Here is a 13,002-nt window from a genome sequence, read left to right on the forward strand (position 1 = left end):
TTTTTATATGTCACAATTTTTGAATTAAGCTGATTACTTTCTTCTTTATCCAAGTGTACACGACTTTATGAACATGTTAGATGGTAAATAAACATTTCATAGAGCTGTAAAAAAGATTCAATGCGGTGAATAACTATCCTCACTATTTCCTGTGGTGTGGATTAGTTGAGCGTTGGATCTGCTTGCTTTTTAGTTTCATTTTTTGAGTTCATATCATATGACGTTCTTGCAAAATGAATGGATGGCATGGAAAGAACACATACATTATGGTGGGGCTCACAGAGATTTACCAATACCCGAAATCATTAAGTGACCAAGAAATAAAAAGAAAAACCAAAAAAATTCCAGTCCTAAGTAGTTCCAGTGTAACGACACTCCTCCCCCTCTTTATTTTGGCAACGATGGAGGGGTCCAATAACTGTTTTTGTCACCACCACCACCATTTAGGAAAATAAGCGGACATATTAATGAAGCCCACTTGTCTTGAGAAAACGAGACGGGCGGCATTTTGGAAATTATCTCGGATCCTCTGCAAGCACAGAAATCCCTATAAATAAGGCGTTGGGTGGGTAAGAACAAAAAAAAAGAGGAGAGGGAAAAAGAAAAGATCTGATGGCTAGTTGCGTAGAAACAGCGCGTGGGGATTTCACACAGGACGGCTCTGTGGATCTAAAAGGGAACCCTGTCCGTCGATCAGAGAGAGGAGGATGGAAGGCTTGTGGTTTCGTTGTAGGTAATACTCACTCACTCACTCTCTCTCTCTCTCTCTCTCTCTCTCTATTTTTCTATTTTTATGGGCACTTTCATTTCATGTCCCATAGATTTAGTTAGGCTGCTCTGCTTTCATGTGGGGAACATTGTGGATGGATCCTAGTTGGAATATCACACTGATCAAGCAATACTAATCATCCAATCCGTGGTCATTAAGAACCCAAATTCAATGGACAATATCAGATGGTTACTCTCATTGAAGGGTTTTCTTCTTCTTTTATTTTTTGTTTGAAATATATATATATATATATATATATGGGATCTGTTTTTTCTTGTAATCTCAAGAGTCAGAGCGCCCTTGAATTTTGTACGACCATCTTATCTTGAAGCTGGCTTATTTCTGCATTTTGACAATGGGAATGGACTTCTGTGTTAGTTTTGCACAATCTAAGAAGAATAGCTACTCGTCTTCATTGCATTTGGCGCTAATGTACAGCTATCCAGGTCGTCCAAATTGTTGATGGAGGATCTATTTTAAAATCAGAATGATCAAGTAATCCTGACTGTCCGATTAATGGCTATCAAATAGATAGCCTGGATTGCCGTACAACTGTGTGCAATTGAAGAACCACCGCCATTTTTGAGTGATGCAAAATCAACGTAAGAGTAGGATGCTGGTTGGGTATGCACGAGTAAACTCTGTGGGACTCACTGTGATGTATGTATCTTATCCACACCGTCCATCTCATTTTTCCACTGTTTCATGTGGTGTGGTCCACTTGAGCTTTGGGTATACTTCAATTTTGGGTTCATGCTATAAGATGAGCCGGATATTCGGATGGAAGGCGTGGATAAGACACATAGATTATGGTGCCCAGTGCACAATCCGCGTCCATAAGGGTATCTTTTGAACCCTCTTCTCCCGCTGGATGTGTGATTAGCTTCTTCTTTGTTTTTTTTTTTTTTTTTTTAACAACTTTTTCCCGTCTTCGTAAGCTAATTGCATTCTGAATAACTACGAGTATCCTTGGTGGGACCACCATCATTTATGTATTTTATCCACTCCGTTCATACATTTTAACAGATAATTTCATATTAAAAATTAAAGCGCATGAAAGACACAAGTGGACCACACTGCAGAAAACAATGCTAATTAATTGTACGTCTACTATTGAAAAATTCACGGGGGCTAAAAAAGTTTTGGATGAAGTTAATATTTGTGGGTTTTTTTTTTTTTTTTTTTTTTTGCGTGTGTTTTTTCCTTCATCCATGTCTTTGTGATCTTATAAACAGGTTGTGGGCCCTAGAAAGGTTTATAGGGTGGAAATCATTACTTCCACGGTTTCCTGTGGTATAGTCCACCTGAGCTTTGGATATGCTTCAATTTCTCTTGGATCAACCCTAAAATGACCTCCAAAAACGGATGGACGGCATGGATAAAGCACGTATAATCACGTTGGGATCAACTGAGTTTACTCAGTACGATAAAAGTATAATGAGTAACTCAGCACACAATCCGATTTCCTTTTCTTAATGCCGAATCAACGTGTTACACGTTTACATCAAATGTTGCATGAGACGTTCACCTACAACGCTTCGTTTCTCTCCAACGTGTTGCATCTATAGGATATGTGACTCGTGAAGAATGTGGGCCCTGTTATAAAAAGATCACCAGGAGAGAAAACCAGGATCATAATTCATAGGCTCATCAGAAAAGCTAAATTGTCAAAATCAATAGAGACCAGATGGTTTGACTCAATGCACGGATGTGGCCGACCTAATGAGTTGATTGGTTCTAATTTCTCTATTTAATCTCTACAATGAGATACAAGTTTTTGCAAGGTTTGGATTTTACACACGAAAACAAGCTGGTGGGAAAAGAAAACGATGTATGTGAAGGATCACATGCAATGTTGTACGTGAACATTTCTCTACGGGCGCTGTTTGGCTAGTGACGCTGCCACTACGCAGGTGGCTAGTGGTGGGTGGTTTGTGGCCGCCACCATAATGTATGCGATTTATCCATGCCGTCCATTCATTTTTTCATATCATTTTTTTTGGAAAGTCATTTTTTTCTGATCATTTTCGAGCATGATCCCAAAAAATGAGTTTGATCTAAATCTCAGGTGGACCACATCACAAGAAAACAGTAGTGATTAAATGTACACCACTAAAACCTTCTAAGGCTCATTGTAATGTTCATTTGACATTGAACCTTTTGATCAGGTCATACGGACCTGGATGAAGGAAAAAAAACAAATATCATCTTGATCCAAAACTTCTGTAGAAGTTTTTAATGGTTTTTTGCTGTGAGCGTCCAATCAACACTTTTCCTGTAACGTAGTTCACTCGAGATTTGGATGTACTTCATTTTCGGGCTAGTGCTATAAAATGATATGAAAAATGGATGGCCGGCGTGAATGAGATACATATATCATGGTGGGCCCACAGAGCACGGACAACTGCACAATTTACACCTTAATTACTAGGAGTCTGGATCCATTGTTGGACATTTCTTGCATTTTCATTAGGCACTGAATTCGATAATGAAGGCTGATGGCATCAGTAATGATGTGAGCAAGTGAAAATGCAAGAAAGTGAAATCCCTTTCTCCCAGCAATAGAGGATCCAGATATTCTACCAGAAACTATGGAGGTGGATTGCATGGTGACACCAACACCACAGACATCCCTGTTGACCGGGCTTTGTAAGGTCCATCAAAATTGATGTGTTTATCTTCGCTGTCCATCCATTTTGCTAGCTCATTTTAATGTATGATCTCATAATTGAATCATATCCAAAGCTCAAGCACGATACACGGTAGAAAAGAGTGGGGAAAATGAGATTGCTTGTGAAACCTTGTCTCTTCAAAGGACTTCATCGACCGTCATATACACCACAGTGTAAACAAGACCATCGTATACATCACGGCGTAAACAGCTATGAAGGCCCCCTCAATTTTCAATGTGCAAATTGTTTCTACCATGTTCATAGGAAAAAAAAAAAGAAAGAGTAGGGATGATGACATCCACCATTGAAACCTACCTAGGATGTGCATGTCATTGGAGAATTCTCTATAAGCCAAAAACAAGACCCTTTCAGGAAGGACTTCTTGGACCATATGCAGACCTTATGAAAATTCTTCTGCATGTAGTGCTAGGTTATGTGTAAGCACAGTTGATAGGACCATTGGCAACCCTGCTACCACCATTCTTTTATATACAAAGTTTGCTATTGTCATGTTCTTTTATTAATTTTTTTTTTTTTTTTTTTTGCATGATTGTCTATTATTTAGTGTATATATAAAAATTGCTTACTTTTAAAGTCTTTCCAAATAAAAATTTATCTTTAAGATCATTAAAAAGTAACTATTCCCTAAGATATGATATTTTTTAAATGATTAAAATGCTCATAGTAAAAGTTCCTCCATTTAGTCAACTAATGGTTAAATGTCATCTATCATATTGTTTATTCGTGCTATTCATTATATGGAGGTTGCGTAACCAAAAGCTTCGTGGGGTTGACCATGATGTCCTTGTGATGTCTGCTCTGTTCATCAATTTTGCTAGCTTCACCATAAGGTGTGAGACAAAAAACAGGTAGATCCAAAACTTGAGTGGACCACAATGTAGGAAACAACGAGGAATGGAAACACCTATATCATGGAAATCTTTATAAAGCTCACTTTGATATTTTTGTGACATTTACTCCGTTCATCAGTTTCATAAGCTCATGTAAGATGTGAATTCAAAAATTAGGCAAGCATAAAACTCAGTTTGGCTATACCACTAAAAAGAGTGGGGGATGGAGAACACTTAGTGTTAATACCTTCATAAGGCCCACCATTACTTCTTCCATTCAACGCATTAAGTTGATGCTTTCTGGGATGATGTGAAAATACAAATATCAACCTTATCCAAAACTTCCACTAGTTGTAATAAAATTTCAATAATGTATTCAATCCAAATGTATTATGCAACGTAGCTCACCTAAGTTTTGGATATGCTTAATTTTTGGGCTCACATTCTACTTAAGCTTTTAGGCTGTCCATCAAAATTTATGTGTTTTATCTTTGCTGTCCATCTGCTAGCTCATTTAAGGTATAATCTCCACGATGGTCAAAGAAAGAGTAATTGCTTTTTGGGCTAAGCATTTATTTAGAATTTTTTAAAGAAGTAGGCTGTTTATTTTTTCTTTTTATTATTATTATATGCAGTAAATGATTAGGTGGTTATATGAAAAATGGCTTCATTAAATGATGCAATATTTGATCATTTGAATAATCCCTCTCTCAATTTCCATCCCCTGTTTTGATGGAAACTAGTCATGCATGACGGCTACCATCCTAAGCTTGGTTCCACCAGACGCTGATGTGGGCGCCACCACGATACATGTGTTTTATCAATACTGCCCATTTACTTTTGCATATCATTTTAGGGGATAATACCAAAAATGAGACATGCATATCTCAAGTGGACCACACCAGAAGATAACAGTGGTGATTGAACGCCCATCATAAAAAACTTCCTAGGCCCATTGTAATTGTTCAAAAAAAAAGAAGTTTATTTTCCATTCAACCTTTTGATTATGTCACACAGACCTGGATGAACGGAAAACAAAAATATCAGCTTCATCTGAAACTTTTGTGGCCCTCAAGAAGTTTTTAATGGTGGCCCTTTAATCACTATTTCCTTGAGTGTGGTCTACATTTGATTTTGATCTGTCTCATTTTTTGGGCTCGTATCCTAAAATGAGATAGAAAAATGAGTGGAAGGATTGGATGAAACAAATACATCATAGTGGGCCCACAGAGCACCATCCAATAGCTACCATGCCATTAATGAGGTAGTGCGTACCATGCCAAAAATCAGATAGTAAACCATAAATATAGGTTGGACTTAGATTATTAGGGTTCTTTCCTAACATTAAATTTTCTGTCAGTACCAGTCGGGCCTCACTCATGATCAGTGGACCAATATTGTTTTCAGTCTTGGACATTTTCACACTACACCCCACTTGATGAAGGGCTCTAATCTCTCACATGTGCCATCAGACCGAAGAATGATAGCAGTCATGCAGGCCCCGCTTTCTATCAAAACCAGCACGTGCCACCCTTATTTTACCCGACTTAGCCAATGGTACAGTCGTCGTGTGGGTCTTACTGTGCATGGCCCATGCATCCTAATTCCCAAAATTGAAAGATCCTCGCTACGTTATTTTCCATTTGATAATTCCACTATATCATGATGAACGGCTACACTACCACAGCGACGTGTAACATTACGTGTAACACATCTCTCATCCTACGGTGGTGGTGGGTGAGAATCCATATTAATTTTCCAGCCAACTTTTGGTGGTCTCTGTTGGGAATGGTTCGGTTCCGATTTCACCCCAAAATGGGACCAAATCGAACCGTGTGCACCCCTAGATGCACCCAGAGTCGACGGCCTGATCTGCAAATGGCTACATGTCATGCATGTGTGAGATCCAATCCGTCCATGCGGTGGACCCCACCTAAAAAGTAGTGAAAAACCATGTTGTTTGGTCCACAGGGCAACTAGACAGTCGGACCCAAGTGATGGACCGCTGGATATTTGACAAGTGGGCCATGTATCTATATAAATAATTACATTAAAATGGATGTTTGGATGTGTATGGTTGGCAGTTTACGAAGTGTTTGAGAGGATGGCATTCTACGGAATATCGTCAAACCTGGTGTTGTATATGACGAAGAAGCTCCATCAGGGCACTGTCTCTTCCTCCAACAACGTCACCAACTGGGCTGGAACCGTTTGGTTGATGCCCATCTTGGGAGCCTACGTCGCTGATGCTCATCTCGGCCGTTATTGGACTTTCTCCATCGCCTCCTGTATTTATCTCTCGGTAATGTATTCCCATCATCATCATCATCATCCTGATATCAATGTTTTGGATCATTGAACTAATGGACCTGCTAATAGAAACTCATAGTTAGAGCATTGAATAATTCCTCTAACAGCTTGTTTGGATAGGGAGATAGTCCAGGTGGAATCCTGTAGACACTGAAAACCATGGACATGAGTCACAGTTAATTTTCATGGAAATATCAAAAGGTCAACCTGTAAGAAGTGTGCCTCCTAAATTCATTGATTTAGGACAATGCCAAAAAATACCATCTATAGACTTTCCTGACCTTTAGATTAGTGGCTTGCATGCGAATATATGGTTTTTTTTTTTTTCTTTAAAAAAAAAAAAAAACCAATAGCTCCCCATAATAAAAATAAAAAATAATAATAAAAAAAGTTTCAAAGATTGGACTGTTAGGATATTCTAATGGGGAAGATTTCTAGAGAATGGTCCATACATGGTGGTGTCCATCAGATCAATATATTCGGCCACTAAATAATGGCCCTATCACTTGGTTCCTATTATGATTATTGTATGGTAGGTATGGTAGGTATTTGTTATGTTCCACATGGGTTTAAGTGCTTTTGCTTGATGGGTTTTATCAGCATTGATTCGGTCTCCCTAACATTGGGTTTGAAGGTGAAACACGTGTTTGGTTTTCAAAGCAAAAGGGACCGGACCACCCCTAGAATGGAACCTACCATTAGGTGGAAAGGCTATTCCGAGTGAATGGTGGGACCTGAAAAATCGGTTACATTTTTCATATGCTTTCCTCTTATAGTGGGATTACTAAAATTAAAAAGAAAAATTATTCTTTTCATTACTTTTGTTTTTACACAAGCTAGAGAGAATGCTACTGTAATTGACCATTATTTAGTAGGGCGGCTTCTAAAGTGGCTAATTAACCTGCCACGGTTCCATACAGTTGCAAGTTCGCACCCCGTGGCTATGGCCTTGTAATCATACTTAATTATATTGATCTTTGTATCTCGAACTGAGTATGAGCCATTAAATATTTAATCTTTTTAGATAATCACTTGTTCAACAAATGTTTCTTACAATCGCCTTGGCATTATAGAATTCAAAACATGAACAGGTCATGTCATTATTTTAGATGCAGTTAAAGGGTGAAAACTGGAACTTATTTGGTACTACGGTAAGGGCACCATATTTTGTCTCGAAATTTGGTCGTTCATACATGCATATAGTGCCAAGAGTGTTAGAGCCTGTTAGAGTCAATCCAAACCAATCACATGTGACCCAAGAGTGTTAGAGCCTCTTAGAGTCAATCCAAACCAATCACATGTGACCCCAAGCATTGAGATATACAAAGAGACTATCAATGGTCGTCTATGACCAAGAACTAAAGCAGTTCAGCTATTTATTTAGTCACTTGCAAATGAAATCAAGTGATTTATGGATGGGAGATTCATCCTTTTAATTAGTTCTTTTTTACTTTCAGTTGAAAGAATTTTTTCTCACCATATAATAGCATAGATAACTCGATTCGTACAACATGTAGAGTGAACTCAATTGTATTAATTAAAATGTAAATAAAACTTTATAATCATATCCCTTGGCAATCCAATATTGTTTGCTAGATAGTGAGGCCTTAGATCTAAGTTTTCATTGGTCCAACTTATGTGTAGACAAAAGTAATTACACTACTAAAAAAGAAAACAAAATGTCATACTTGTGATCCAATGCTCGCATAAATAGAAGAGAATTACACTACTTCTAATCTAAGTCAGTCTAACGTAACCGTGAAGATGGGCGATATTATACTATCAGGCTGCTTTTTACATGAACGGTTAAAGTAAGGGTTCCTACCTGATGGACGGAGTGGATTTACTAATAAAGCATGGCGGCCCCCACAGAGCTTGGGTGTCTTACGTAGCTGCGTAAAATGGGCGTTGTAGACGGTTCGGGTCCCCTCAACCCGAAGTGACTCACCGGCATTCTAAATTGAGCTCGACTTGGGCGATGCTTTACCTTACAATGGTGGTAACTCATTGGTCATTCATATAGCCATCCAAACCGTCCAATTTGCTCGTCCTACTGTGATGGACGATAGCCCAAAAATCACACCAAGTGGATGATCTTAACCATCTGATTTCGCCCAAAAAAATCTGACCACCGACCATTTTATGCATGAACCGTTCACTCCCATGACCACAATTAGATGGTGGGGCCCATTAAATCAGTTTGATTGTCCTGCTACAGAGTTTGAATGGATTTTGATGCTTTGTTTACTATCTCATGCCTTGCAATTGCAACTGTTAGAACTTAGGTGCATTTTTTGGCGCGTTTGGCCTGCATTACAAATTCAAATTAGGAGAAATGATAAGGTTTTCACAATTTGAAAAAGGGTGGTGACTCATCCCCCTCAATCTGACACTAATAATGTACAGCTATCCAGACCATCCAAATTGTGGGTCCCATTGTTGATGGAGCATCTCTCTCAAACCATACTGATCAAGAAATCCTAATCATCCAATTAATCAAATAGATGGTTGAAAGTGAAATAGTGAGTAGCCAAATTAGAAGGCTAAATCAGCTGGTTACTACTATCTTCTCAGTGCAATTTTTCACTCATGCTCCATCCACTGTTGGGCCAGTGATTTGGACAGCCTGAATTGCAATACAACCATGCCACATGTACGGCCGAAAAGTGGGCCACCCTTTTCTTAAGTTGTGAGAAAAAAAAAAAAAAAAAAAACAGCACACGAGTCCAGCCCTTGAAACCCGTAGTGAAACCTAGCTATTGGTAAGATTAAGTGGGGCCCATTTCCATTTATCATCCCCTTCAAATCATGATCAGATGAACACATTTCACCCACAGCATTAATTACTCTACAATTGATATATAACGAGATACGTTAGTGCAAATATAACCATGCATGGTTGTTTTTTCTGTCACGGTCGATGAATTTCTATTAATCAATCTTCTCTGTTTCCAGGGGATGTGTCTGCTGACGCTGGCGGTATCTCTCCCTTCACTAAAACCGCCTCCTTGTCATCTAGACAACATTGCCGACTGCAAGAAAGCTTCTACATTGCAACTTGGTGTATTCTTCTGTGGGCTATACATACTGGCGGTCGGGACGGGCGGGACCAAGCCCAACATCTCGACCATAGGCGCAGACCAGTTTGATGATTTTGAGCCCAAGGAGAGGGCCCACAAGCTCTCATTCTTCAATTGGTGGATGTTCAGCATATTCTTCGGGATACTCTTCGCGAACACAGTCCTTGTGTACATACAGGACAATGTGGGGTGGACACTGGGCTATGGGCTGCCAACGCTTGGGCTTGCGATTTCAGTGGCGATCTTCTTAGCTGGGACACCTTTCTATAGGCACAAGTTACCCTCTGGGAGTCCCTTTACAAGGATGGCTAGAGTCATTGTCGCTGCCCTTAGTAAATGGAGGGTCCCATTACCAAACGACCCCAAAGAACTCTATGAGCTGGACTTGGAAGAGTATGCAAGAAAACACAAGTTTAGGATCGATTCTACCCCTTCTTTGAGGTCAGTGATTTTTATTTATTTATTTATTTATTTTATTTTTTTATAAATATAATAATTCCCATTTGGGTGAAATGTGGGTCGTTTGGCTACCAGGAAAGGAACCTATTCCTTAGGTAACATTCCTTTATATAAGTGGAATATTCCAAAAGAAAAGATAAATAACAACGACAAGAAGAAGAAGAAGAAGAAGAAGAACAACAACAACAATAACAATAATAATAATAATTATTATCATTTAATGATGATTTCCATGAGAACTATTAAAACATGGATTCATGTGTTTGAGTAGAAAGTGAAAATTCTACACTCCTCTAGCAATACTTATTTTTTTTTATTCAAGTTATAAATTATACAAGTATAATGATTGCTGGGTGGAATTCGGCCTTTTCTTTGCTATCCGAATAACACAATTTGTCACATTAAAGAGACACCCTTTTCCCTTCCTATCATTTGGCGTGGAATCCATGGTTTCCCAATATGGCTTCAAAACATTTAGATGTGAGTAAAGGCCAAAAAAACACATTCCGGATATCTGTAATGATTACATTTTTCATTACTGTTCCCCGGAGGATTCCTAAAAGGATGGAGGTTTTTCATTAGATAATAGTTACCTCATAACTTGTGCCAATTATGGTAAAGTCTATTCAAATACGTGGAATTATTACATCTATGGAAAACTGAATGTTTTACTTTGGATTCCATGCATCCAAACAGATGAGTTTAATGAACATATTTTGCTCCCCACCTTAGATCTGACTTGCAGATTTTAGGCTTAATGTTTCTCTTTCCAAGTGCCCAAACATGATAATGGAATCCTTTTTCTTAGAAAATCTGTTTCTTGGATTGCCTTTCTTTCCTTCATTTTAGTTTCTAGGTAGTGAGACAAGCCATATTAGTAAAATGCTCATGCCATGCAAGTGATAGAGAAGAAATGTATGGTGTGTGACCTGTATCTTGCACAGTGTTTGCAGTCTTCGATTCTGACAAGTGGGGTGCATGATTTTGAAATTCCCGCCATGGATGGGCTACGGCTCAAATATCTCCTTGAATGGACATGCTTAGCCTTTCGATTTGTGCCGATTAAGAAGAGAAACACAACAATGGTACACATTCAACCGAAAGGGGTCCGAATATTGGTCGGTCGGGTCTTCCAATCATGGAGATTTTTGGAGCATTCTACATCCACAGTGGGACACTGATATAATGGTCCGGAATACCCTTTTGTACTGTGCAAAGATTTGGGCATTTAGAAATGAGATTGGTGTCATTAGGGAATTTCTTATATTTTGCCAGCATTTGGATGAACTATTGATTTGGATTCGATTATGAATCTAATAAAGTTATAATAAACAAATTGTGATATCCTCCCTTTGCATTCATATTGATTCGTTTGGACTCCAAATTTCAATCAAGTTGGGACTTGAAAGAAATAGAACTGTAATTCAAGAGCTACTTGCTATGAATGCTAGGAAAACATCACTATTTTTTTCTAAGTCCTCTTGATTAAACTAAGTTCTCAATGCCTCACATTTGCTTAATTCGAATTGTAACTGAATTCATGGATGCAGATTTCTCAACAAGGCGGCTGTGAAAACTGACCTAGACTCTCCATGGACACTCTGTCCAGTCACCCAAGTAGAAGAAACAAAACAAATGCTACGAATGATTCCAATCTTATTGGCAACCTTTATTCCAAGCACGATGATCGCTCAAGTCAATACACTTTTCATCAAGCAAGGTACAACGCTGAAGAGACACATCGGTTCCAGCTTCAAGATTCCCCCTGCCAGCTTAGTCGGCTTTGTAACACTAACCATGCTCATCTGTGTTGTGATATATGACCGTTGCTTCGTTAAGGTCATGAGAAAGTGGACCAAGAATCCGAGGGGCATCACCCTCCTCCAGAGGATGGGAATTGGCCTTCTCATCCACATTGTGATCATGTTGACTGCATCTCTAACTGAAAGGCATAGACTGCGAGTCGCTAGAGATCACGGCGTAGTCCAAAATGGAGGGGAAGTTCCACTCACTATATTCGTCTTACTCCCTCAATTCATGCTTATGGGAGTCGCAGACTCTTTCCTTGAGGTGGCGAAGATCGAATTCTTCTATGATCAGGCTCCAGAGGGAATGAAAAGCCTCGGGACCTCTTACTCCACGACGAGTCTTGGGATTGGGAACTTCCTTAGCAGTTTCCTTCTTTCAACGGTGTCCCACATCACTGAGAAACATGGCCACAAAGGGTGGATTCTGAACAATCTCAATGCCTCTCATCTGGACTACTATTACGCATTCTTCGCTATCTTGAACGTATTGAATTTCATTTTCTTCCTAATTGTAGTCAAGCTTTATGTATATAAAGCCGAGGTGACAGATTCGACGGAAATGATCGAAGGAGAAAACGGGAAGTTGGCATTGAGCGCTAGTAACCATGAAGTGTCATCAATTTAAATCTTATTAGTCGATTCAATGGAGAAGAGCCTCTCGTTCTCGTGGTATGTCATTTTGGGGTACATGTACCTAGGTAAAAGTGGTTTTCTATGCATCAAGAAGCAATGACAGACAATGAAGTGAATCGTATTGGATGCCGGTTTTGAAAATCATGCGGTGTACCAACATTGAAGATTTCAGGGTAGATGGTGTTTTTGTTGGGTTCTAAAACCTCGCTTCTTGCTGACGAGTGGCTGTAGCCACCATAAAACAGAAAAATAAAAACTGAAAGAGAAAAAGCCTTGAACTGAAATCTTGAATGAATAGAAACGATTACACTGGTGCCATTTATAAGCTTTTCTCCTTATGTGAAATGACAAAAAAATCCTCATCTAGATGCTTCCTAGGGGCAGCTAAAGATAGAAAAAATCCATGAAAGAAATTTACTA

At 39.0% G+C, this 13,002-nt stretch overlaps 1 protein-coding gene across 2 annotated transcripts; it reads left to right on the forward strand.

Moving 5' to 3' along the window:
• Positions 1 to 310: 310 nt before the first annotated feature.
• On the forward strand, positions 311 to 12,589 carry LOC131240511 (protein NRT1/ PTR FAMILY 5.2-like). Of its 2 annotated transcripts, XM_058238780.1 has the most exons (4): positions 318 to 733; positions 6,377 to 6,594; positions 9,558 to 10,123; positions 11,692 to 12,589. In XM_058238780.1, the coding sequence occupies exons 1-4, from the start codon at positions 613 to 615 to the stop codon at positions 12,572 to 12,574; spliced, it is 1,788 nt and encodes a 595-aa protein (XP_058094763.1). In that variant the 5' UTR covers positions 318 to 612; the 3' UTR covers positions 12,575 to 12,589. The 2 variants fall into 2 exon arrangements, with proteins under 2 accessions (XP_058094764.1, XP_058094763.1); XM_058238781.1 differs by lacking the exon at positions 6,377 to 6,594 and having other exon boundaries at positions 311 to 733.
• Positions 12,590 to 13,002: the final 413 nt, after the last annotated feature.

The sequence above is a fragment of the Magnolia sinica genome, chromosome 3 (assembly GCF_029962835.1).
Source record: "Magnolia sinica isolate HGM2019 chromosome 3, MsV1, whole genome shotgun sequence".
Taxonomy (NCBI): domain Eukaryota; kingdom Viridiplantae; phylum Streptophyta; class Magnoliopsida; order Magnoliales; family Magnoliaceae; genus Magnolia; species Magnolia sinica.

Coding starts and splice junctions, on each gene's coding strand:
- LOC131240511 (XM_058238780.1), top strand. CDS start 613: ATGGCTAGTTGCGTAGAAACAGCGCGTGGGGATTTCACACAGGACGGC. Junction 734..6,376: donor GGCTTGTGGTTTCGTTGTAG/GTAATACTCACT, acceptor TATGGTTGGCAG/TTTACGAAGTGTTTGAGAGG. Junction 6,595..9,557: donor CCTCCTGTATTTATCTCTCG/GTAATGTATTCC, acceptor CTCTGTTTCCAG/GGGATGTGTCTGCTGACGCT.